The sequence below is a fragment of the Danio aesculapii genome, chromosome 21 (genome assembly GCF_903798145.1).
Source record: "Danio aesculapii chromosome 21, fDanAes4.1, whole genome shotgun sequence".
NCBI classification, from domain to species: Eukaryota; Metazoa; Chordata; class Actinopteri; order Cypriniformes; family Danionidae; genus Danio; species Danio aesculapii.
In genome coordinates, this window is record NC_079455.1 from 43,184,343 (window position 1) to 43,211,564 (window position 27,222).

The 27,222-nt window shown below is 34.3% G+C and overlaps 1 protein-coding gene across 4 annotated transcripts in view; it reads right to left on the minus strand.

The window, feature by feature from the left end:
- Positions 1-27,222, minus strand: part of sema4d (sema domain, immunoglobulin domain (Ig), transmembrane domain (TM) and short cytoplasmic domain, (semaphorin) 4D) — a 133,856-nt gene that overhangs the window by 75,409 nt on the left and 31,225 nt on the right. For all 4 annotated transcript variants that reach the window (XM_056446024.1, XM_056446027.1, XM_056446025.1 and 1 more), the window contains exon 2: positions 16,338-16,440. In XM_056446024.1, coding sequence (XP_056301999.1) covers positions 16,338-16,375 — 38 coding nt within the window. In that variant the 5' untranslated portion in view covers positions 16,376-16,440. The remainder of the gene's footprint in view (positions 1-16,337; positions 16,441-27,222) is intronic.

A 27,222-nucleotide genomic window follows, 5' to 3' on the forward strand; every position in this document is an offset into this window, starting at 1 on the left:
TTCAAGTTAAAGCTAAACGTCAGTCAAATTCCCATTTATTTCCACTGCAAAGAAACAAACAGCATGAACAATCTGTCGAAAACGCTAAAATCTCCTTTTGTATTCCACTGAAAGAGAAGATACTTGACAAAGCGATAAATGATGTTTATTATCCTCCTCTTGAGCAGATTTCCTGAACGCTTCAGGCCACAATTAATATCTGTGAATGATGGAGTCTCACAGCGGGCGTTTGTTTGGCCTGAATCGCGCTTATTCTGGAGGATCACGACCTCTGAACTTCAGCAGCTCTTCATATGCTGATCAGGAGCATCGGTTTAGTGGAGTTTGACATCCATCCAACAAATGATTTAAAGGGGACCTATTTTTACAAGACGTAAAATGCGTCGATGATGTCCCTGTGTGTGCGTATGTATGTACGTGTGTGTGTGAAGATTCAGCTCAAAATAAAACACAAATAATGTTCATAACTCTCTGAAACTGACCTTTTTAGGCTTTGATCCTAATTGTTTTGGTGACTGTCGCTTTAAATTCAAATGAGATCGTGCTCTTTTCAAATGAGTGGAGCTACAAATGCCTATGTGTCATCATAGTGGCAGATTTAATACAGCAAAAATGGCAAGATTTCCATTATCCTGAAAGAGAAATTACCAGTAATTTCCCGAAATGCTGCTCTGTGTGAATCAAGCGGCAACCTCCCGCTCTCTCTCAGGAAGCCAATACTGAAGTAACTGAAACTGCAATTCATCAAAATTCCGCTAGTCCTGGCTCCATAATAGAGCAGATTTTTATTGAGCCCACTGCTAGAATGGCCAACAACTTTACAGCAGAAAAAAAGGTGTTTACAGCCTGGTACAAAGAACGATTTTGGTTCATATAGCTATTATTACCCTCCATGACAACTGTGAGGGGGGTGAATTTTTTTATAACTCATCCATTTCCTTTATATTAGGTTATATTAAGTTTGCATAATTAAGGGCGTGGCCACTTGAGTGACAGCTAGGTCTCGCTGGTCGCCGTCACTTCACCTCAGCTGAATCCGGCAGATTAGCCACTGATCTCGGCATATTCATCGTATTTTTGTGTTGTTTTATGTGGATTTACACAGTCAGCTGCCTTTTGGACTTATTTCTTACAATTATTAGATGATATGGGATGCTGTGTGCACTTAATTGTGCTCTCAAACCATTCACGTGGCCTCGTTTCCCATGTGAGTAAAGTTATATACTTATACACCATCTCTATAAATGTATTTGTTTTATTTAAGATCATTTATCATTAATATTTTTCTTTAGACCCGTAAAGCACTCCAGAATGTGACAGATTGATTAGCTGTAGGCTCTAGAACAGTCATCTGAAGCGTTATCATACAGTGTTATGCTGGATTTCATCAATAGTCTTGCGTTTACTAACACACACTATATCTGAAGTGTTTGGAAGTAATTCGTGTTTTCCTCCTGTTGAAAAACGTCATAAGAGCAATGTTTAGTGGCTGAATGTATTACTACAGTGTTTTTAAAAGTCTAAACACTTTATTGATATAGTGTACAGCCAAGCACATGTGGTCAGAACACAAACAAGTCGCAGGTAATAGAGTATTAAGCGTTTCTCCCAAAGTAAAGTCTGTCTGCTAGGTCTAAGCAAAGTGCCAGCAGGCGTCTGTAGCTGCGCTCACTCTCCACCTCTTTGCCCTTGTTTGGTATCCCGCCGTGGGTGCGATGACGCGCGATCAAAATGGCGACGGTTTGCCGCGCCTACTTGTAGCTTCTTTTGCAGTGTTCAGAAACCTATGGGTGACGTCACGGATGCTACGTCCATATATTTTACAGTCTATGGTGTGAATGCAGAAGGAACAATGCCGGAAGAAGTGGATGTCTATCACATCTGCCCTGTTTATGAAACTAAACGGCTTTAAATCCTTCTCCAGACACATTAAGCTGCAGTCTGTAAGTCAGATAACATTTCTATGTTCCTTCTTGGAGCCATAGAACTGTGGAAGAAAATGATCAATAAAATGCTTATGATAAACCGCTGTGTGTTTATCTGGAAGCTTTGCGTTCAGTGGTGTGTGCATGTGAAGGAGTGCTCCAGTGAGTCAGATCTGAGTAACCTACAATACCGTACATCTCGATATGCGAAAGTGTTCCTCCATTTCTTTTCATCGATGTTGTTTACAATATCCATCAGAATTTGTAAAGTCGTCAGATGTGTAAACAAAGCTTTTTTTTAGCTGAAGTTAGTCGTGTAACGAATCACAAATCTCACGGTTCGGATCACACTATGGTCACGGATCGTACCATTTTTCAGATCAGCAAAAAAGAGAGGAGACAAATGTCATTTGCTTTCCATTTATACAAAACATTACTGCAAAAAACAAACAAAAAGAACTAAGAAGCTGTCATTTTAATCATAATCTAAATCAAGAAAGAACCAGCTGAATAAAGGAAAATATTCAATACGAAAAATGATCTTTGCTACTGTTGCTGATAATGATGAATATAGAAATCTAACATCTTGTACAACAGATCATATTTATTTTCAATTAATGATTCAACACTTCACACATCAAACTTCATGTTTCATTAGGTGGATCATTTCTGAAAACCTATTCAGGGACATCATTTTGATGATTGTTTGTCGCCACCTGTTGGTTACACAATGTAATTGCTACAACATTCACCAGCATCAAGTTCCATTAAACAGCGATTTTAGTGTTTACCATAAACATCAGTATTTATATCTGAACTATAAACTGTTCTCTCAGAACTTTTGTGGTATTTAATTATTTGTAACGAACTGAAAAAGCGTAAAAACTGAATCTCTTTCGATCAAACTTAGCTTTGAAGAATTAATAAACATATGCAAATTATTATCATTCATGTTGCGTGGGTTTGAATTGAGATCACGATCTTTTAATGTTTAATTGTGCAGCTTTACACTGAATGCATTAACGCAAGCTAAACAAGCAGTGACAGAAAACACCTTAATTAATAGCCTAAGAAAGCATTTAGGTCCAACACAACTTTTTCCATCATCATTATATATTACAGGGAAGCCAAAACGCTTTTATACACGACACTGGAGGTGATAGGGTTGGGTACTGAAACCCGGTGCCTTTGTAACCGGTATGCACTGGACCGAATCAGCATTTGAATTTTAGTGCCTAATTCCGGTGCCACTGGTGCTGCGACAAGAACGTAAAGCAGGTCGCACACCATAAGTGTTGTTCAGCGACGCGCCACGCAGCGCCATGCATTTTAGATTTCTAAACATAGATTTCTATCAGGGTATACACACCGGCGCCGCAAGTCGGCGGCTGTCCGCGATGCCCAGTCATGACTCAAAACACTGTTCATATTTCTGTCACACCACAGAGCGCCATCTGAATGGTTTCATTTTAAATAGCATGCAAATGTGCGTGTCTGGTGTGTGATACTTTCAACTGTCATGTGTGCGCTGTGTCGCAGCTTTGAGTGGCGCATCTAGTGTGTGACACGCTTAAGAAGCATCAAGGGCTGCATCAAAGGCACTAATAAGTACTTGTTGTGTCACCATCTCAAAATATTTAATTCTAAACAGCTTTGAGGGATACGGATGTCATCGATGTCAGGCGTTTGTATTGTAGTTTACAGAAGGCAAAGCGCACAGTACGGTGCATGCAGTGAGTGACTCCCTTCATCAACACGCATGATCGCGTTCATCTAATTTGCTTAAACTAAGCATTCTAAAGTATGGCTATATTTTACAAGCAAGGATTCTGACACACCAACATGCAGCAGATGCTTTACAAAAGTTGCGTGTAAGGGGGAAAACACGTCAAACTTATGAAATTTGAGGGCTCATGGATTCAACTTAAAGGTGAGGAATAGACTGTCTTTGACAGCTTGTGACATCATCTGATACTTTCAGTGAGTATGTTTACATGGACACCAATACTCTGATTTTAATATGATTAAGACAATACTCTGGTCAAGAATCTACCACGTAAACAGTCATTTTTTAATTATCTTAAACATTTATAGGCTGGTGACGCAATGACATTAATGGATCTATGTGCTATAACATGTAACTGGGAATCATAAATGTAATATTTAAAAAGTATCTCATGTAAACACCTGAATCATATTATTATCTTATTCAGATTAAGACAAATCATAAGATCACTGATGTCCATGTAAAAGTAGTCACAAGCCCCAACCCAGAAAAAAAGATGCTCGCTGATTTTGATGACCGCCTTTCCACAGGTAAGTAGTAAGCGAATGTAATGTTAATAGCATAATACAAATCTTGCGTTCATGCTAACAAACAAATTATCAAATGAAATATATTAATGCAATTCAAATATATCAAATATGAACTTATGTTTACGTTAAACTTATTATAAATGTATATTTATATTGTTCAATTATAATGATTATAATACATTTTTTGTCAAATAATTTTGTGGCTCAAAAGTATCGGTTTTGGCAGCGGTACCGTTTTAAAAGTATCGATTTAGCACCGGTATCGAAATATCCCCAAACGATACCCAACCATGGGAGGCGATCTCTCTGCAATTGTTATAAATGTTGGATTAATCTACAAGTTCAAAAAAGTTATTAATCCGTGGGTCATATGCGTTCCAAACTGTGGGTTGTACGGATCACAGATCAACCGTGATCTAATACACCCTCAGCTGCAGTTAGCGCTTCTGTTGGATGATAACGTCAGTGGATTTTTCTCCTAGTTATTTGGTCTCTGACGAAAGCAGCTACATGAATGATAAAGTTTTAAATAAAAGTGAAACCATCAAGAAAAAGACTGAACCCCTTCATGTTTAATAAAGGCACAGCCACTTACAGCTCATTTCCGGTTAATGATGTCAGCGGTATTTTGGAATGGATGTTTGAGTGGTCCTTTCCAGAAAATTTCCTGAACGTCCTTGCCTGTGTGAACAGCATTTGAATTTACCGGTAAAGACCTTCCGGAAATTGTACAGATATTTGCCGGTATCACTGAGCGAAAGGGGCTAATATCATCAGCGGATGAAAACTCTAATGGCAGAAAACTGCTTCTTACTCAGGGCTGTTTATATGCTAATAAGGGAGAGATAGTCACTAGTGGGTGGGGCTTTCCACCTCTGATGACACGTACAAAGAGAGAATGTCAATCAAAGTGTTTCTGCAGACTGTTTTTACCAAGTGTGATTATAAACAATAGAATTAATTCATTTTTACCATTAGAAGCTGGTTATTTTCACACAACAGGGTTTAAACCCCTTATAAAAGTGATTTTTGCATATCAGGTCCCCTTTAATAAGCCCTGATGTGCAAATATCTGGCAAATCATCTCTTCATATAAACGCATTTAATCCAAGTCAAACGATTAGCAAATGAGGATTTTTCTTCCAGCTCTTCAGCTCAGGCTTAACCTGCAGGATTTAAATCTGAATCTCAAATATGACTAGCGGAGAGAGATGAACACACAATACAACAACAAAAAAAAGACAAATTACAGTCCTCGCTCTACAATTGCCACAGATGTGTTGCAGTAGTGTGTGAATATAGACAGCCTCTAACAGTAAACTTTAATTCACTGTATTTTTCATGATGTTATGACTAAAGTTTATTTCTTTCTTTTTGTCGCACACTGCATTGTGGGTATATCTTTGTCCCGCCGCTTTTTGTTTTTTGTGTTATCCAATAGGCTCACATTTTAATGTGGTCCAGGCTCTGATTGGCTGCTGGTCCAGGAGAGCTAAAAAAACTTCGTTTGGTTGTCGACTCGAAGGAGATCTTTTGCATATGTTTTTTTTCTACCAAAATAAAATAGATAATTAAAATATAGAAATATGTTTATTAAATATTATTTAAAAACTAAACAAAATCAGTCATTTAAGAAATCAGAAATATTTCCAGCGATGCATGCCAATTTGGAAAAAATGGATGAGTAAATTATGGCAAAATTGTCATTTTTGGGTGAATATAATTTAAATATAATAGTCAAACTAATATAGTGAGAGCTACAAATATTGTACATCAAGCTCTCAAAATATCCTTCACTTCTCCACAAAAAAGATCTGTATATTTCCACTAAAGAGCTTCAGATGTGCTGTGAATGGAGGTGAGCAGGATTACAGCGGTTTGTCCTAATAGTGACGGGATTTCTGCAAATCGGGAACAAGAGGCCAAATCTGGATTTACACACTGACAGCCAGAAGCTTTTACCCAAAACACACACACACTGAGAGAGAGAAACCATATGAAGCAGAACCAAAGAGCAGTGGGCATTAGCTGAGAGAAATAGAAGCGTTCTCAATAACCCTTCAGAATTTACTATGATTCTGTATGGTAAACAGCCAGATATTTGTAGTAAAACAGTAGTTTACCCTCTACTTTATGTAAGTACCAAGACCTTGAGCAAAAAAATCCTAAATATGATAAAAAATATGATCTAAATATGATAAAAATACTTTATAATTGTCATAAAAATGGACAGTTTTCATCTTTAATAAATTGGCATTTTTATTCACTTTATTTTGTTTAAATCAAAATGTTATTTTGAATAAAAAAACATTCACATCACATTTATTGAGATGACCGATTTTTTTATCATATTAAATTTATATTAATTATATTTTTGAGTCTCAAGTAAACGATTCACTGATTCAAATGTTCATTCAGAGTGATTCTCAAGTAAACGATTCACTGACCCAAATGAGTCATTCAGAGTGAGTCTCAAGTAAACGATTCACTGATCCAAACGATTCATTCAGAGTGAGTCTCAAGTAAACGATTCACTGATCCAAATGATTCATTCAGAGAGATTCTCAAGTAAACGATTCACTGATCCAAATCATTAATTCAGAGTAAGTCTCAAGTAAACGATTCACTGATTCAAATAATTAATTCACAGTGAGTTTCAAGTAAACCATTCACTGATCCAAATGATCCATGCAGAGTGTGTCTCAAGCAAACGATTCACTGATTCAAATGGTTAATTCAGAGTGAGTTTCAAGTAAACGATTGATTCAAATAATTAATTCAGAGTGAGCATCCAGTAAACAATTCACTGATTCAAATGATTAATTCAGAGTGAGTTTCAAGTAAACGATTGATTCAAATAATTAATTCAGAGTGAGCATCCAGTAAACAATTCACTGATTCAAATGATTAATTCACAGTGAGTTTCAAGTAAACGATTCACTGATCCAAATGATTCATGCAGAGTGAGTTTCAAGTATATGAATGATTCAAATGATTCATTCAAAGTGAGCATCCAGTTAACAATTTACTGATTCAAATGATTCATTCAGTGTGAGTACCAAGTAAACAATTCACTGATTCAAATGCTTCACTCATAGTGAGTCCCAAATAAACGATTCAGTGATGCAAATGATCTGTTCAGGGTGAGTATCAAGTAAACAATTCACTGATTCAAATTATTTATTCAGAGTGAGTCTCAAGTAAACGATCCCCTAATTCAAAGTGAGTCTCAAGTAAATGATTTAGTGTTTGAATTAATAATCAGAGTGAGTATAAAGCAAACAATTCCCTGATTAAAATTATTAATTCGGAGTGATTCACAATTAAACGATTCCCTGATTCAAACGATTCATTCAGAGTGAGTCTTAAGTAAACGATTCATTAATTCGAATGAATTATTCAGGTGAGTCTCAAGTAAATGATTTACTGTTTCAAGTGATTCATTCAGAGTAAGTCTCAAGTAAAGAATTGACTGATTCAAATGATCTTTTCAGGGTGAGTCTTAAGTAAAGATTTCCTTATTTGAATCATTAAATCAATTACCAGAGATTCACTTTGAATGAATAATGAGTCATTCAAAGTGAGTCTTAGGTAAACAATTCACTGATTTAAATTATTTATTCAGATTGATTCTCAAGAAAACAATTCAGGAGTTCCAATGATCCGATCAGAGTGAGTCAAGTAAACAATTCACTGATTCAAATAAATCATTCAGAGTAATTTTCAAGTAAAGAATTCACTGATTCAATTGATTCATTCAGAATGAGCCTCCAGTAAACGATTCACGGATTCAAATGAGCCATTCAGACTTTACGAACTGACCTGAATGGTGTTGAGCGTGGGAATGTGGTCCACTGGTTTCTCTTGTAATTATCAAAGTATTAAGTTTGAATAATTGGGCTTTCTTGCAAAATAAACATTCACCACTTTTACTACTTAAATCATTTCCAAATCAAGTATCTTTGAAGAATCCCATTAAATGACTGAACTGTCGAACAAGCAGTGTGAAGAGTGAAAGAGAAGAAAGCGCAGAAGTCCTCCAGAAATCTGTGTCAATATGAACTCGGAGAGGAATGGAGAGATGGAGAAAGAGAAGAAGACAGACATGAATCTCAAGTAGTCTTTGTTGTGTCCTCAGTGACAGCGAGCATCTCTCATTCTTGTCCTCCATGTTTCTCTTTACATCTTTTCTGGCAGCACATTTATCATTCCTGCACACAAACAATTGAGCTGGAAAAGTGATGAACGCAGGCGATACAAAGGACGGCTAAATCAGGGGCCTCCGATCAGCCGGTTGCTAGGATACCTTTGATCTTTTCCCACAACAAGCTTCCGGCAAGACTTTCAGGAGGACGAGTTGAGTTTAACAGATAAAAACTTCACTTCAGCTTACTTTAAAATCACTGCAAAATCAGAAATGATCATAAAATCATATCATATTTGCTTAATAAATAATTATCTACTTTTAAAATAGATAATAAATGAATATTATGCTTTAAAACAAATAATTATTTATCATTATTTATATTAAGATTGTTATTATTGTTGACAATAATAATAAAATGTAACTACACTTAATATTATAAATAATTTTTCATATAATTACATTCAATAACTATACAATTATCAAGTATTATAATTATAATCGATGTTAACCTGAATTATTTGACTTAATAATAATAATAATTTAGATTAGATAACCATACATAAGAAGAAGAAGAAAAAGTGAAAGTTAAAGTTAAATAATAATAATAATAATAATAATAATATCAACATTATGGGAATATCAAAAATTTATTTATGGGAATTAAAATAATCTAATCTAAACTATTTTACTACCATTATCATCAATACTAATAATAGTAATGATAATATTAATAATAATAATAATAATAATAATAATAATAATATCAACATTATGGGAATATCAATAATTTAATATTCCAGTAAAAAGTATGGTTATCTAATGTAAATAATTTTTATCATTATTATTATTATTATTAACATTATGATTATTATTTTTATCGTTATTATTAAAAATATTAGTAATAATAAGTATAATAATAATAATAATAATATTTTATTATTGTTATTATTATCATTATTATTATTACTACCATCATAATCATCATCATCATCATCATCAACAATACTACTAATAATAATAATAATAATAATAATAATAATAATAATAATTTCAGGGCAACACAGTGGTGCAGTAGGTAGTGCTGTCACCTCACAGCAGGAAGGTCGCTGGTTCGAGCCTCGGCTGGGTCAGTTGGCGTTTCTTTGTGGAGTTCAAATAACTACATGCGGTACAGGTTAATTGGGAAGGCTAAATTGTCCGTAGTGTATGTGTGTGTGAATGAGTGTGTATGTGTTTCCCAGTGATGGGTTGCAGCTGGAAACAAATTCTGGATGAGTTGGTGGTTCATTCCGCTGTGGCGACCCAAGATTAATGAAGGGACTAAGCCGACAAGAAAATTAATCAATAATAATTTAAACATTTTGAGAATATCAATAATTTAATATCACAGTAAAAAGTATGGTTATCTAATCTAAATTATTATTATTATTATTATTATTATTACCATTATGTATATTATTTTTATCATTATTAATAATAATATTAGAAATAATAATAATAATAATAATAAATATTATTATTATTATTATTATTATTATTATTATTATTATTATTATTATTACTACTACTACTGTCATCATCAATAATAATATTAATAATAATAATAACAATATGTTAGTAGTATTTATTATTATTTGTAATTTACTTTGGATTTAAATGCAATGTGTGCAAAATAAATAAATAAATCAAACTTACAAATTAAATAATTTACAATTTAAAAGAAAAAATTAAAGATAAAAATAAAAATTACAATTTAAATGATCAGAATTGTCTTGTTACCAAAATGGTTCTCAATTTAATATCTATTTTATATATTTTTTCTTATTTGAAATGTGCTTTAGATTTCATTGTGTGTTAAAATGGAAAAACTGACATAAATAAATAAATAAATAAATAAATAAATAAATAAATAAATAAATAAATAAATAAGTAATTATTAATGGATTTTTTTTTTTCATTTTTGTAAACTATTAAAATAATAAGGAAATCGAGGTCATCCTGTATTATTGACATAACAATATACAGTACACAACACTTACATTACAGCATAATATATTCAATAACCTGTACTTAACTAACATAAATAAAATAACAGCAACAAGAGCTTTAGTTTCTCTGGTTCTAATCCTGAAGATCTTTCACTAAAACTGAAGCACCAAGGAAAGCATCAGTGCTGACATCATCTGAAAACAATTGCCATCAACTATTTGCGTATATATCTACTGAAAAATCAGGGAAAGGCGTGAAATGAAGTGATGATTTCAGCTCTCTGTCCAACACTTTAAACAGCTGTCAGTCAGTCAGTCAGTATCGGAGACGTCAGCAAACACCCTCAGCGTTTTCCCTGATCTGACAGATTTGTCCCTGATCTGCTGTGAGCGACTACAATCAGCACATTTACACACAGTTTACAAATCTAAAAGCATCACTCATCAAACATAAATCTGTTTAATCAACACTGCTTAAAAATATAAAGAAATCCAAGCATTCTGATGATCATGAAAAAAAAATGCACTGAAAATTCACTGCACAATATATATAAAAAAATATAGAGAGTATATATTGTTTGTGATTAGACTTAATGCAACGGTAAACTGGAAAAGAATAAATAAACTAACATAAAAATAAATAAATAAATAAACAAACTAACTAATCTATGAATAAACAAACTAATTAATTAATATAAATAAATAAATTAACCAATTATTATAAATAAACTAATCAAGTAAAATAGCATAAATAAATTAACTAACTAATCTATAAATAAACTAACCTATTAACTTAAATTAATAAATAAATGAACTAATTAATCAATTAATATAAATAAACAAAACTAACTAATCAATTAATATAAACGAATTAATCAATTAATATAAATAAATTAACTAGTCAATTAATAAAAATGAATAAATAACTAAATTGTTTTGTAATTTCAATCGGTGTTATTCTTATACAGTAATACATAACAAGACAATATATATATATATATATATATATATATATATATATATATATATATATATATATATATATATATATATATATATATATATATATATATATATATATATTATAATAGATATAAATAAATAAAATGTACAAATAAACATACAATATTTAAATATATAAATAAACAAATAAATATGTAAATAAATAAATAAAGATATAAACAGATGGATGGGTTAATTAAATATAATATAAAATAAAATAACCAATTTTTTTTTTTACAGGAATGATTGTCATATTTCTTGTTTTTGAAATAATTTTGTTAATTTAACATTCATTTTTTAAATTATTATTTGCATTTATTTCTAAATATAGCTTTTCAAGTCATCTAATGCAATCTAATGCATTCTAAAAATAATATTGTCCAGTCTTACTTAATCCACCTGTACATACTTAAAATACACTGTTGCACTCCTATGTGCCATCATCACAAACCAAAACAAACCTACAGTATACTACCACTGCATTAACAACTGTATATCTGCAAAGCTTCCTATAGACTATCACAGAAACAGACTTTTCTTCCTCTGAAATCTGACTATATATTTAACAATTCTGACTTTTTCCTCAGAATTTAGAGTTTTTCTGAGATCTGAGCTTATATTTCTCAATTCAGACTTTGTTTATTCGAATTTGGTTTATGCAACTCTGACTTTTATCTGAAATCTGAGTTTATATTTCACAATTCTGACTTTTTTTTTTTTTTTTTTTTTTTTACAGAATCTTAAGTTTATATCTTGTAATTGTGACTTTAACTCTAAAATTTTTTAGAGTTTTTTCTCTAAACTCAGGGCTTACATCCCACAATTCTTCCATTTTTCTTTAAATTCTGAATTTCCATTTTGCTATTCCAATTTTTATTACTCTGAAATCTGAGCTTATATTTCTCAATTCAGACTTTTTCCTCTGAAATCCGAGCTTATATTTCTCAATTCAGACTTTTTCCTCTGAAATCTGAGCTTATATTTCTCAATTCAGACTTTTTCCTCTGAAATCCGAGCTTATATTTCTCAATTGTCAATTTTTCCTCTGAAATCTGAGCTTATATTTCTCAATTGTCAATTTTTCCTCTGAAATCTGAGCTTATATTTCTCAATTGTCAATTTTTCCTCTGAAATCCGAGCTTATATTTCTCAATTCAGACTTTTTCATCTGAAATCTGAGCTTATATTTCTCAATTGTCATTTTTTCCTCTGAAATCCGAGCTTATATTTCTCAATTCAGACTTTTTCCTCTGAAATCTGAGCTAATAATTCTCAATTGTCAATTTTTCCTCTGAAATCTGAGCTAATATTTCTCAATTCTCATTTTTTCCTCTGAAATCAGAGCTAATATTTCTCAATTCTCATTTATTCCTCTGAAATCTGAGCTAATATTTCTCAATTCTCATTTATTCCTCTGAAATCAGAGCTAATATTTCCCAATTCTCATTTATTCCTCTGAAATCAGAGCTAATATTTCTCAATTCTCATTTATTCCTCTGAAATCAGAGCTAATATTTCTCAATTCTCATTTATTCCTCTGAAATCAGAGCTAATATTTCTCAATTTTCATTTATTCCTCTGAAATCAGAGCTAATATTTCTCAATTCTCATTTATTCCTCTGAAATCAGAGCTAATATTTCTCAATTCTCATTTATTCCTCTGAAATCTGAGCTAATATTTCTCAACTCTCATTTTTTCCTCTGAAATCAGAGCTAATATTTCTCAATTCTCATTTATTCCTGTGAAATCAGAGCTAATATTTCTCAATTCTCATTTATTCCTCTGAAATCAGAGCTAATATTTCTCAATTCTCATTTATTCCTCTGAAATCAGAGCTAATATTTCTCAATTCTCATTTATTCCTCTGAAATCTGAGCTAATATTTCTCAACTCTCATTTTTTCCTCTGAAATCAGAGCTAATATTTCTCAATTCTCATTTATTCCTCTGAAATCTGAGCTAATATTTCTCAACTCTCATTTATTCCTCTGAAATCAGAGCTAATATTTCTCAATTCTCATTTATTCCTCTGAAATCAGAGCTAATATTTCTCAATTCTCATTTATTCCTCTGAAATCTGAGCTAATATTTCTCAATTCTCATTTTTTCCTCTGAAATCAGAGCTAATATTTCTCAATTCTCATTTATTCCTCTGAAATCAGAGCTAATATTTCTCAATTCTCATTTATTCCTCTGAAATCAGAGCTAATATTTCTCAATTCTCATTTATTCCTCTGAAATCTGAGCTAATAGTTCTCAATTCTCATTTATTCCTCTGAAATCAGAGCTAATATTTCTCAATTCTCATTTATTCCTCTGAAATCTGAGCTAATATTTCTCAACTCTCATTTTTTCCTCTGAAATCTGAGCTAATATTTCTCAATTCTCATTTATTCCTCTGAAATCAGAGCTAATATTTCTCAATTCTCATTTATTCCTCTGAAATCAGAGCTAATATTTCTCAATTCTCATTTATTCCTCTGAAATCTGAGCTAATATTTCTCAACTCTCATTTTTTCCTCTGAAATCTGAGCTAATATTTCTCAATTCTCATTTATTCCTCTGAAATCAGAGCTAATATTTCTCAACTCTCATTTATTCCTCTGAAATCTGAGCTAATATTTCTCAATTCTCATTTATTCCTCTGAAATCTGAGCTAATATTTCTCAACTCTCATTTTTTCCTCTGAAGTCTGAGCTAATATTTCTCAATTCTCATTTATTCCTCTGAAATCAGAGCTAATATTTCTCAATTCTCATTTATTCCTCTGAAATCAGAGCTAATATTTCTCAATTCTCATTTGTTCCTCTGAAATCTGAGCTAATATTTCTCAACTCTCATTTTTTCCTCTGAAATCAGAGCTAATATTTCTCAATTTTCATTTATTCCTCTGAAATCAGAGCTAATATTTCTCAATTCTCATTTATTCCTCTGAAATCAGAGCTAATATTTCTCAATTCAGACTTTTTCATCTGAAATCTGAGCTTATATTTCTCAATTGTCATTTTTTCCTCTGAAATCCGAGCTTATATTTCTCAATTCAGACTTTTTCCTCTGAAATCTGAGCTAATAATTCTCAATTGTCAATTTTTCCTCTGAAATCTGAGCTAATATTTCTCAATTCTCATTTATTCCTCTGAAATCAGAGCTAATATTTCTCAATTCTCATTTATTCCTCTGAAATCAGAGCTAATATTTCTCAATTCTCATTTATTCCTCTGAAATCAGAGCTAATATTTCCCAATTCTCATTTATTCCTCTGAAATCAGAGCTAATATTTCTCAATTCTCATTTATTCCTCTGAAATCAGAGCTAATATTTCTCAATTCTCATTTATTCCTCTGAAATCAGAGCTAATATTTCTCAATTTTCATTTATTCCTCTGAAATCAGAGCTAATATTTCTCAATTCTCATTTATTCCTCTGAAATCTGAGCTAATATTTCTCAACTCTCATTTTTTCCTCTGAAATCAGAGCTAATATTTCTCAATTCTCATTTATTCCTCTGAAATCAGAGCTAATATTTCTCAATTCTCATTTATTCCTCTGAAATCAGAGCTAATATTTCTCAATTCTCATTTATTCCTCTGAAATCAGAGCTAATATTTCTCAATTCTCATTTATTCCTCTGAAATCTGAGCTAATATTTCTCAACTCTCATTTTTTCCTCTGAAATCAGAGCTAATATTTCTCAATTCTCATTTATTCCTCTGAAATCAGAGCTAATATTTCTCAATTCTCATTTATTCCTCTGAAATCAGAGCTAATATTTCTCAATTCTCATTTATTCCTCTGAAATCAGAGCTAATATTTCTCAATTCTCATTTATTCCTCTGAAATCAGAGCTAATATTTCTCAATTCTCATTTATTCCTCTGAAATCAGAGCTAATATTTCTCAATTCTCATTTATTCCTCTGAAATCAGAGCTAATATTTCTCAATTCTCATTTATTCCTCTGAAATCAGAGCTAATATTTCTCAATTCTCATTTATTCCTCTGAAATCAGAGCTAATATTTCTCAATTCTCATTTATTCCTCTGAAATCAGAGCTAATAGTTCTCAATTCTCATTTATTCCTCTGAAATCAGAGCTAATATTTCTCAATTCTCATTTATTCCTCTGAAATCTGAGCTAATATTTCTCAACTCTCATTTTTTCCTCTGAAATCTGAGCTAATATTTCTCAATTCTCATTTATTCCTCTGAAATCAGAGCTAATATTTCTCAATTCTCATTTATTCCTCTGAAATCTGAGCTAATATTTCTCAACTCTCATTTTTTCCTCTGAAATCTGAGCTAATATTTCTCAATTCTCATTTATTCCTCTGAAATCAGAGCTAATATTTCTCAACTCTCATTTATTCCTCTGAAATCTGAGCTAATATTTCTCAATTCTCATTTATTCCTCTGAAATCAGAGCTAATATTTCTCAATTCTCATTTATTCCTCTGAAATCTGAGCTAATATTTCTCAACTCTCATTTTTTCCTCTGAAGTCTGAGCTTATATTTCTCAATTTTTAAGTCTGGCTTTTAGTTGAGTTTTGGGTTTCTATTTAGCATTTCTGAATTTTTCCTCTGAAAAAACAATGAAAAAAACATGGCGAATTCCTTCAAAACTCCATTCCTCATGATTGTCTTTAAACTGGCAAAGTCAAGCAGGAGAGAAAGACAAACAAAGAGAGAAAGAAAAAAGAAACAAGAATTTAGGTCAAAAACAGAAAAACAAGAGAGCAGCCAACAAGCGTCCAGCATCAGAAAACTGCAGAAAACAACACACGCAATGCAAATCAGCTTCCATCGCGATGCCAAACGTCTCCAAGAAAAGACCCTTTATGTGCCAGTGTTTGGCCTGAAGACGTGCGCACATCCATATAACCTGCTGACAGAGCCTGAGATCACACAGGAGGAGGACAACAGCATGCATTCAACACACACACACACAGCAAACAAGCACTCACTTGAACGCCATGGCATCGAGAGGCGAAAACTGATTCATTAAAGAGGCTTTGGGAGGTTCAGGTCTCAGACGTATGAAGATGGAGAAGAGAGTTCTTTACAGGTCTGTGGAGAAAACACAAACAACTGCACATTAGGAGGGGCTCATATAATATCATACAAAGAAATGCTGCATATGGAATAGATTTATATACTGTATAGTGCGCAGTACTGTACATGCACGTCATACTGACTAAGAAGACTGCATGTAAAACAAGATGCATAAATATATATTCTGATAGTACCACACACAGGTGAGTGGGCTTGACAAACCACCTGTAGAAAACACACTCTTTTATCTTGAACACTTGAACTGACACTTGCACCAGTTTTTGCATCAGACGCTTTCTTAAAATCACTCCATATCTCCATATGCATTTACAAAGGGAGCTTTGCACAGGTGAGTGGGCTTGACAAACCACCTGTAGAAACACACTCTCTGACACACTCTTTTTCTCTCTGACACTTGAAATGACACTTGCACCAGTTTTTGCATCAGACGCTTTCTTAAAATCACTCCATATCTCTATCAATATGCATTTACAAAGCGAGCTTCGCACAGGTGAGTGGACTTCACAAACCACCTGTAGAAACCCTCTTCACTCTATATTAAAAACACTCCTCTTTCTTACTCTAGCACTTAATTCTCTGAGCATTAACAGTTTCTTTCTATAATCAGCACTTGTATGTATTGCCTCTTGTTGAATTGCTGAATGCCTCCTCAATTGTAAGTCACTTTGGATAAAAGCGTCTGATAAACAACTAAATGTAAAACGTATATATACACATATATATATATAAATATGTGTGTGTGTGTATGTGTGTGTGTGTGAGTGTGTATGTATAGACATACAAACTACAGCTGCACAATTTATCTCACAATTATCGTTATCAGAATAATAGTATAGCTCAGACAGAGCCTTACTATCTTTAGCCCCTCCTACCCAGTCGTAGCTATTTTGCTATTGGCTGGAGCGGGTCAAAGGTGAACCCAGAGCTGAAAATAAACACTAATGGTGGGAGTCAAGACGAGAGATGACAATGACAGCAGCCAATCAGAAACGGAATATATGCTGAGCTTTCACTCATTCATAAGTTCAACTCATGCTCGAGTTAAACTTAAAGGTATAGTTCACCACAAAATGAACATATCTGTTTTTAAAATATCATTAAATTAAAAAATATTTGAAAATATGATACATTGTAAGAAATATTATTATTGCAATACTCAACAAGAATCGCATGTTTTCCAGTATCTTGCAGCGTTACTACAAACCCAACTATCAGAATAATGTTCAATAGACACTTTATCCAACTCTCAAAAGTGATTCAATTCGACACCCATAAGTGATTCAATCCAACTCCCAAAATTGATTCAATCAGACTCTCAAAAATGATTCAATCAGACTGTCAAAATTAACTCAATCCAACTCTCAAAAGTGATTCAATTCGACACCCAAAATTGATTCAATCAGACTCACAAGAGTGATTCAATCTGATTCCCAAAATTGACTGAATCCAGCTCTCAAAAGTTATTCAAACCAACTCCCAAAAGTGATTCAATTAGACTTTTAAAAAATGATTCAATCAAACTGTCAAAAGTAATTCAATCCGACTCTCAAAAATGATTCGATCAGACTGTCAAGTTATTCAACCTGACTCTCAAAAGTGATTTAATCCAACTCCCAAAATGGATTCAATCAGACTCCCAAAATGGATTCAATCCGACTCCCAAAAGTGATTCAATTCGACTCCCAAAAGTGATTCAATCCGACTCCTAAAAGTGATTCAATCCAACTCCCAAAAGTGATTTTATCCGACTCCCAAAAGTGATTGAATCAGACTCCCAAAAGTGATTGAATCAGACTCTCAAAAGTGATTCAATCCGACTCCCAAAAGTGATTCAATCTGACTCCCAAAATGATTCAATTCGACTCCCAAAAGTAATTTAATTACACTCTCAAAAGTGATTCAATCAGACTAACAAAAAACTCAATTCGACTCTCAAAAGTGACTCAATCAGACTCCTCCCAAAAGTGATTGAATTTGACTCTCAAAAGTGATTTATTCAGACTCTCAAAAGTTATTCAATCCAACACCCCAAAAAGGGGATTAAATCAGACTATCAAAAGTGTCTCAATCAGACTCTCAAGTGATTCAATCAGAATCTCAAAAGTGATTCAATCCACCTCCCAAAAGTGATAGAATCAGACTCTCAAAAGTGATTGAATCAGACTCCCAAAAGTGATTCAATCAGACTCTCAAAAGTGATTAAATCAGACTCCCAAAAGTGATTCAATCAGACTCTCAAAAGTGATTGAATCAGACTCTCAAAAGTGATTCAATCAGACTCTCAAAAGTGATTCAATCAGACTCTCAAAAGTGATTCAATCAGACTCTCAAAAGTGATTAAATCAGACTCCCAAAAGTGATTAAATCAGACTCCCAAAAGTGATTCAATCAGACTCCCAAATGTGATTCAATCAGACTCTCAAAAGTGATTAAATCAGACTCCCAAAAGTGATTCAATCAGACTCTCAAAAGTGATTCAATCAGACTCCCAAAAGTGATTCAATCAGACTCCCAAATGTGATTCAATCAGACTCTCAAAAGTGATTAAATCAGACTCCCAAAAGTGATTCAATCAGACTCTCAAAAGTGATTCAATCAGACTCCCAAAAGTGATGCAATCAGACTCCCAAAAGTGATTCAATCAGACTAGACTCTCAAAAGTGATTGAATCAGACTCCCAAGATTGCAAGTTCAAAGTGTTTCTGTCACATCAACATGTCCTGTCATGGAGAATACAGCATAAATAGTTGTTTTTAGCAGACCTGTTGACAATGCTGTACACAAAACTTGAACACTGATCCTCAACTGTGACAACTGAACTGAAGCAGTTTTAATTTACTAGAACTTTCAATCTACACTGCAAAAAAGTGTTATAGAAATAAACATAAATTGAAATTGAATTGAATTACATACATATGTACTGCCATAAATACATTCTGAGCTCTCCCTCTCTCTCACACACACACACACACAGCTGATATTGCGAACAAAAGCCACTGAGAGCTTTGGGCAGAAGGCTGAGAGCCACAACTCCAGCTCACTCGCTCTCAATTAGCCTCTGCTGAAGGAGAGCCGGGTTTCCGACAGCTTGGCAGGAGATTCCATCACCATGGTGACAGCGGAACCCCAGAGAATGAATAGAAAGCGTTCTGGAATCCAGCAGCGTGGAGAAAGAATCAGATCTCATTAACAACAGGGAATATCAGACCAGCACAAAGGGGGACGAGCGCTTTCATTAGCGAAATACAGATTAATAGAGAGCATGAAACTGACGCTAAATAAATCAGGTGTGCTAAAAATAGAGTAACATCGCATAGGTTTGTATTAGTTACCATTGACATCTATTGAAATTCCTCTCATGCTGGAGTTGAACTTAAAGGGTTGGTTCACTTCAAAATTAAATTCTGCAATCATTTACTCTCTTTACTCACTCCAAATCTTTTGTTCTGCCGAACACAAAAGAAGATATATTGAAGGATGTTGGAAACCTGTAACCATTGACTTCTATAGTGGTTGTTTTTCCGACTATGGTTACAGGTTTCCAACATTCTGCAAAATATCTTCTTTTGTGTTCAACAGAAGAAAGAAACTCAAGGTTTGTAACAAAAGATTAAGTAAATAATGACAGAAATGTAGATTTTTGGGTGAACTGTCCCTAAAGAGTGAACAGATCAGAGCTCAACAGGACAATTTTACAAAAACGGATTAAAGGTGCAGCACACTGTCGGCTTCATCAATTATTAAATATGTCAACAGATGCAACATTACGCCAATGCAGAAAAAAACTACACCAGGTAAACAACATTAAGCCAATGAAGGAAATAAAATACACCAGTTAAAGCAAGAAAAATATGAGATTCTGAGGTTTTTGTCCTTTGTGTGGACCAAGGCCAGGCCCGGATTGGCTAATCGGGAGGACCGGGAGAATTCCCGGTGGGCCGGTCCGTTTTTTTGGTCGCGAGGGCCGGTGTCCCTAGCTGCTTGCACTCTCAGCAGTCGCACTTGTTTCATTTATTTATTTATTTGACCATAGCCTCACTCTTTTTATTTTTTATTTTGCTGCAGCTCCGCTCTTTTTATTTATTTTCTCGCAGCTCTGTTAGCAAAACGCAGCCTGCAGGTTAATGATGCCGTAACTATCATTCGACCCCAAACAGCGACACCTTAGTGAAAAAGAATTTGAATAATTAATATTAATGAATATTACACCTGCTTAATGAAAATCAGATGATTCACTACATTAATAAACCTGACATAATTTCATCAGCAATCTAAAAGGGGACAAAAAGATTAAGCCATCAATAGAAAGTACTACTGTGGCTAATACAGCACCATTGTGGTCCAGTGGTCAGCATGTTACGTTACAATGCCGCTGACCGGAGTTCGAACCTCACCCGAGTAATTTAATTTTTGTTTTTTTCTTCACTTTTAGTGTTAAGACACATATTACTGTTTGGGTTACTTATGTAGGGGTACATATTTTATTTTTTGTGTGACCACCGTTACAAAGGACTGGATATATATACAGAATTTTGCACAGAATATATATTCAGATATTGCAGGAAAGGACATTGTGATGTTTTAAAGAATAGTGTTGCAGATTTAGCTCCCCTTTAATGTTCTCATATTTATGAAAAACATTAGAAGTTCTAAAGCAGCGGTTTCCTTGAAAAAGACGTGATAGTGTCAGAAACTGAATTGGAAATGACCTTATTTTAATATAGTCAGTCGGGAACTGAGGTGGGCCCGTCTAAGGCTTGAAACTCCAGTGCTGAAAAGGAGTCCCACTCCGGCCCTGATATTTGATAAATATTAGATTTAATATTTAATATAATTTAAAACCAGTGTTTTCTATTTGAACATCTCAAGGCACTTTACAGACATATAAAATGTGCAGCAGTAAAAGATACATACAAGGGTGAATGAAAATATGTATAAATAAAAATAATTTAAATAAAATAATAATAATAATAATAGTAATAGTAATAGATCTAAAAAAGAATCTAATAAAATCTAATTATTTATTTGTCTGGTATTATAAGTTGTATAAGGTAATATAAATGAAATTAATTATGAAATTATTCTAATTTAAAAGTTTGCTGCTTAAACATTCTCAAAATTTGGAATTATTATTGTTAAAACTGTCGTATTTTAGTTAAAACAGGATTTATTCAGACTTTTTAACAAATAAAATGTAGAAAAAGCATTGTTTAATTGAGATGGAATCTTTGGCAACATTATAAAAGCCTTTACAACTTAGATGGCTTTACAGATTAATGCAATACATCTTTTGAACACTGCAGTGTAAATTAAACTACACAATGGGGTAAATTAACAGAGTCACAGAATGTGTATTACAAGCATCTGGTTTTTAATCGGTTGTAGGTGGCTGGTATATTTGCAATTGTGACATTTTGACGCCTCAAGGCTACAGTACGAGACGTCGCTGCAGTCCTCTGGGAGACAAACGTATGGCAGTCGTCTGGACGGCTTCTCCTCATTAGGGTTTATGCATGTCTGCACTTCCTAACCCACAACACAACCACACAAAGATGCTAATGATGGCCACAATAAATCACTGGAAGTTGGTAATAAACAAAGAAACAACAATTAGAAAGAAAATTGAGACATTCTCAATTAAGACGATAATCTGGGCTGCGCAATACCGGGGAAAAAAAACTGACATTGCAATATTTTGTTTTGCTCCGATATACATTACAATATGAATATAATTTTACCAGATTACTTGAATAGCTCAATTTGCAAAGACGTTAAGCTTTAAAGATTAGAAATTGACTGGGAGGACTTCATAAAACGGTTAATCTGCATAAATGAAACAGACAGTGTTTTATTATTTTTTTGGCGCAAGTATTCGAGTATAAATTGAACAATCAAATGTAAATAAATAACACTGCATAATCTTCATTGCAAAAAAAGTTCAATAGAATTAATCTATGATAAAACTACATATGTTATCATTTCTTTTACACAAATGATTTAAATGCACTTGAAATCTTACATATAGACCTTTATCTTGGCTGCTGCATGGAGGGCGCCATAGCCACCAGCGTCTTCCGGTAGAATGGTTAGAACTTCCATTTACAGTGTTTACAATAGGTAATTTGCACTCCGAAAACGCGCTTCAATAGCATTTTTAATGGATTACGAGCCGTTTTTGTGACACAACTTAGAAGGGTGTGTGTTAAAGCCGTTTTAATCTGTCAGATGTGGTTCAAGCGTGAGAGAAAAACGTTCTCCCAGTTCACGTCTCTGCCGAACGAAATGCAGGGTGTGTGTGTGATTCCCGGGCCTGTCAGCTGTTAACTCAGCGGCTCTTCAACAAACACACACACACGCAATACTTCGTGAAGTTTCACAAACTAATTTCGAGAGGAGCACGTGATATGATTGACTACAGCTGGCCACTCATCTACATTCACTAGTTAGCCAATCAGATTAATCTCAACTCACTATAAGTAGCCTAGCTAGAACTACTCTCTTATCTTCATTTTCCGAAGAAACCCCCCATCCACCCCTTCACCCCTAAGAGATGAATAAACTGAAATGAACATCGCATTCTGTGACTGCAATATAGCATTTCATGTGCAAATCCAGTGTTTCCCAACCCTGTTCCTGAAGCCACACCAACAGTACACATTTTCAACCTCTCCCTAATCAGACACACCTGAATCAACTTATCATAACATCAGAAGAGACTCCAACATCTGAAGTTAATGGGTCAGAAAAGGGAGACATCCAAAATATTAATGTTGGTGTGCCTCCAGGAACAGGGTTGGGAAACACTGCTATATTGTACAGCCCTAATTTTAAAAGTAGCTGTTTCCATCCACCTATTTTATGCTCATTTTGGATTATCGCATAAAAAATGCTTGATGAAAATGCCAAGATGCGCATACATTTTGAAAATACAAAACTTGCGCGCACAAATGAGTAGAACGAACAATGTTTTCAATAAGAAAAAATGTGCATAAACTACGATGAAAGCACTTTTACCGTATAAATGAAAAAAAGTCATGTGACTTTGTAATAAGAGATCATGTGATGATAAAAATAGATGTGATGGACAGCATTAATGGACAAACCAGCGGTTGTAAACATTGTAAAACATATGAAATGTTGTTTAGCTCATTGTAAAATCCCTCAGCCAAAGTCTGTCATCACAGTGGGTCAGTATTACTATTATTATTCCAGTGTTTCCTCTGGGATTTTTTCCAGCTGTGGTGGCAGGCCTTTTTTACACAGATCTACCAACTACCTGTGGCGTTATTTCAATGATCTCTTTGCTTGCGCGCCGATTTCCTCTGCTCGCGCACAAAACTTCTTGCACGCTGCTGAAGTGCGATTTAGTGCGTTTAAAAAAAAAACACGACTGAATGTTTTGAATGAGAAGCTGTAATGTAGCCGTGGCGGGATAATTTTGGCATGGCGCCCCGCCATGGAAGAATGAATGTAGCGGAAACCATGTATTCTATTATTAGTCCCTCCAGAACTGTCTTGAGCATCTGTCTACGCCTCCAAAAACCGTCTCACGCCTCCAAAAGGCCACTGAATTGTGTACGTTATGTTTCGTCTTCATCTTCTGAGGCGCAACTCATTTATTAAAGAAGAAAAAGACTCACTCAGCTTCTTCTACCACAGCAAATTCCATTGATATTTTGGCGCTAGTTTTTCAGGAAGTGACGATCTTGGTCTCTTTGACTAATTTGATTGAAACTCTGCATCATTCACAAATCTTTTTACGCGATATTACAGCTTTGCGCATACATTTAATTTGCATATTTGGATGGAGACGTAGCTAGGTATGTATAACTAGGCCTTTCAAAATAATCAATATAGAGACTTATCGCACAACACATGGACATGACCTCAATCATTTTCGGTTATGCAAATTATCGTACATAACATCATACATAAAAACCAATTCTACCAAGATTTTAGCTGATTAATAGGATTTACTATAAATTACTATAGTATTTTTTCATGTGGGTGTCTGACAACTGAAAATAGATCTGGTAGCACATATCACAGCCTCTGTTACTCTTTACCAGGGGTCACCAAACTTGTTCCTGGAGGGCCAGGGTCCTGCAGATTTTAGCTCCAACACTAATCAAACACACCTGAATGATGGTCGAGCCTTCTCATTTATAGCTCCTAAACTCTGGAATAGCCTTCCTGATAACGTCCGAGGCTCAGACACACTCTCCCAATTTAAAACTAGATTAAAGACCTATCTGTTCAGTAAAGCATACACTTAGTGCACCACTTAGGGGGCTTCCACACAGGTTCTGCATCTTGTTGATATACACTATGAACATCAGCTACGCTAATTATCTTCTTTATTCTCCATTTCCACCTGGGGATACTCTTCCCGAGGCCCTCAGACTATGCAGAGTCACTGATTCGATCCAAGACCAACGACGAGATGATCCCAAGGTTTCCATAATCCTGGACCAGGCCGAATCCTGAGCAGCTACTGTGGTGGTCATGGAAGAGTAGAGAACATGAGACTGATTCCTGTGACGCTCCAGAGACAGACGAGTCTTCGCTGAGGCCAGCTTCCAGCCTCCGCCACTGAGACTGCAGCTCTGCACAAGACGTTTGGCCAGCGGAGAAATTAAAATGATCGTGCCCAACTGAGTCTGGTTTCTCTCAAGGTTTTTTTTCTTCACTTTCGCCATTTAGTGAAGTTTTTTTTTCCCTCTCCGCTGTCGCCACTGGCTTGCATGGTTCAGGATCTATAGAGCTGCGCATCGTTGGATCTGCTCTTCAGTATTTGGACTCTCAGTAGTGATTATTTAACCACACTGAACTGAGCTAAACTGAACTGAACTTAAACACTACAAACTGAACTACACTGTTCCTATTTACTGTGACCTTTTATGTGAAGCTGCTTTGACACAATCTACATTGTATAAGCGCTATACAAATAAAGGTGAATTGAATTGAATTGAATGAGCTAATTAAGATCTTAACAGGTATACTTGAAACATCCAGGCAGGTGTGTTGAGGCAAGTGGGAGCTAAACCCTGCAGGGACACCGGCCCTCCAGGAACGAGATTGGTGACCCCTGCTCTTTACCTTGCACTTTTATGTTAACACTTATTATTATTATTATTATTTATTAGTTTTCACTATTAAATTGTTCAAATGCCTATAACTAAATAAACAATTCTTAATAAATGATGTGTTCTTTATAAGAGTGTACTTGCATTGTGATGCTATTATATTGTCATTCTGCCATTATATAATGAGTGGCATAAAATGACAATAACGGTTTATCGCAATATATTTTGGTGCAATATATTGTACAACAGAAAATAGATTTCATGACAGGTCTAACAACAGCAGTGCTCTTTTGCACGTGTCAACTTTTCCACTCTGAACCACTGGTTTGGAAACGATGCTGGATTTCCACACAGATCTGAATTCCTGCTCACCTCAGAACAATGGCAGATAATTACTCAGACGTGACAGACGGTGAAGACCGTCTCATCAATCCAAATGAACCAAAAGGTCAAATGCTGCTGCGCCCGCCCCCTCCTTCAACAACCCACTAGAGGAAGGAGGAGATGGTTGGAATGGAACGTTTATGATACACAAGCATTCCAGTTCTGTGGGTTTCCACAATATGGCCCAATTGTTATATTTCTAAAAGTTTCCAATGAGCATATGAAGTTAAACGATTCCAAGAACCTGAGGAGCTTCGACCGGACTATGAAACTGCAAGCAAATGGAAAAAACAAAAAGGCATAATCAAATTTACCCAATAGATCCCATATATAACACCATATATAAAATAAAACATCAACAACATATATAAAACAACATCAGTAGAACACAAGCAAACCTGACAGCAACAGCATCATTTTGTCCACTTAAAATTACATTTGGCTTTGGAGGTAATTTATGAAATGACCCAACATGACAGTGAACTTGGACCCTGAACCATTGAAATTTTCACTTATTTTTTTAAATCAGAACTTTGAGTTTACAAACTCCTGATTCCTGACTCGCTGTTGCAATTTCACATTTTTGTCTGCTTTTTTGCTATGAAAAATAGGTAAACGCAACATTTTGTAATGCATAATTCTAACTTTTCTTTAGATACATCTTGCAATTCTGAGTTTATATCTCACAATAGTGCATATGCCGAAGTATGCTAAAGGACTTTTAATTTGCCGGTAACCTGGGTTAAGCGCTTCCGGTGAACTGTTTGCAATTGCAAAATCGGCGCGTTTAAGGTCTGTTTTCTTTAAAATTCAGCAACCTTCACTGGCTGAGTGATATCTGATATAAAGTGGGTCTCAGATTGTACAAGAATCACTGAATTAAATGACAGTTTTCCCCGCCATGTCTTTACAATATGAGCATTTATTTTACCCCAGTATATTCAATGGAGCTTCTGAGCTAGCCTGCCGATTCTGACGGGCGCATGCGAGTAAATGGCTTTTTGTCTCGTTTTACGCTTGAGCAACTAAATGAACGCTATTTAACTGATTGTATTTTAATGACATTACAACATCGATGCTGTAAAACGAATCGTATAAAATGTAAAAAAAAACTCACCGGAAAAACACCAGAAGTTTATCAGTATGGGAACAAACCTAGCTCGGCATATATCCCATTGCAATAAATACAGTTGAAGTCAGAATTATTAGCACCCCTGAATAATTAGCCCCCTTGTTGATTTTACCCCCCAATTTCTGTTTAACGAATAGAAGATTTCTTCAACATATTTCTAATCATAATAGTGTT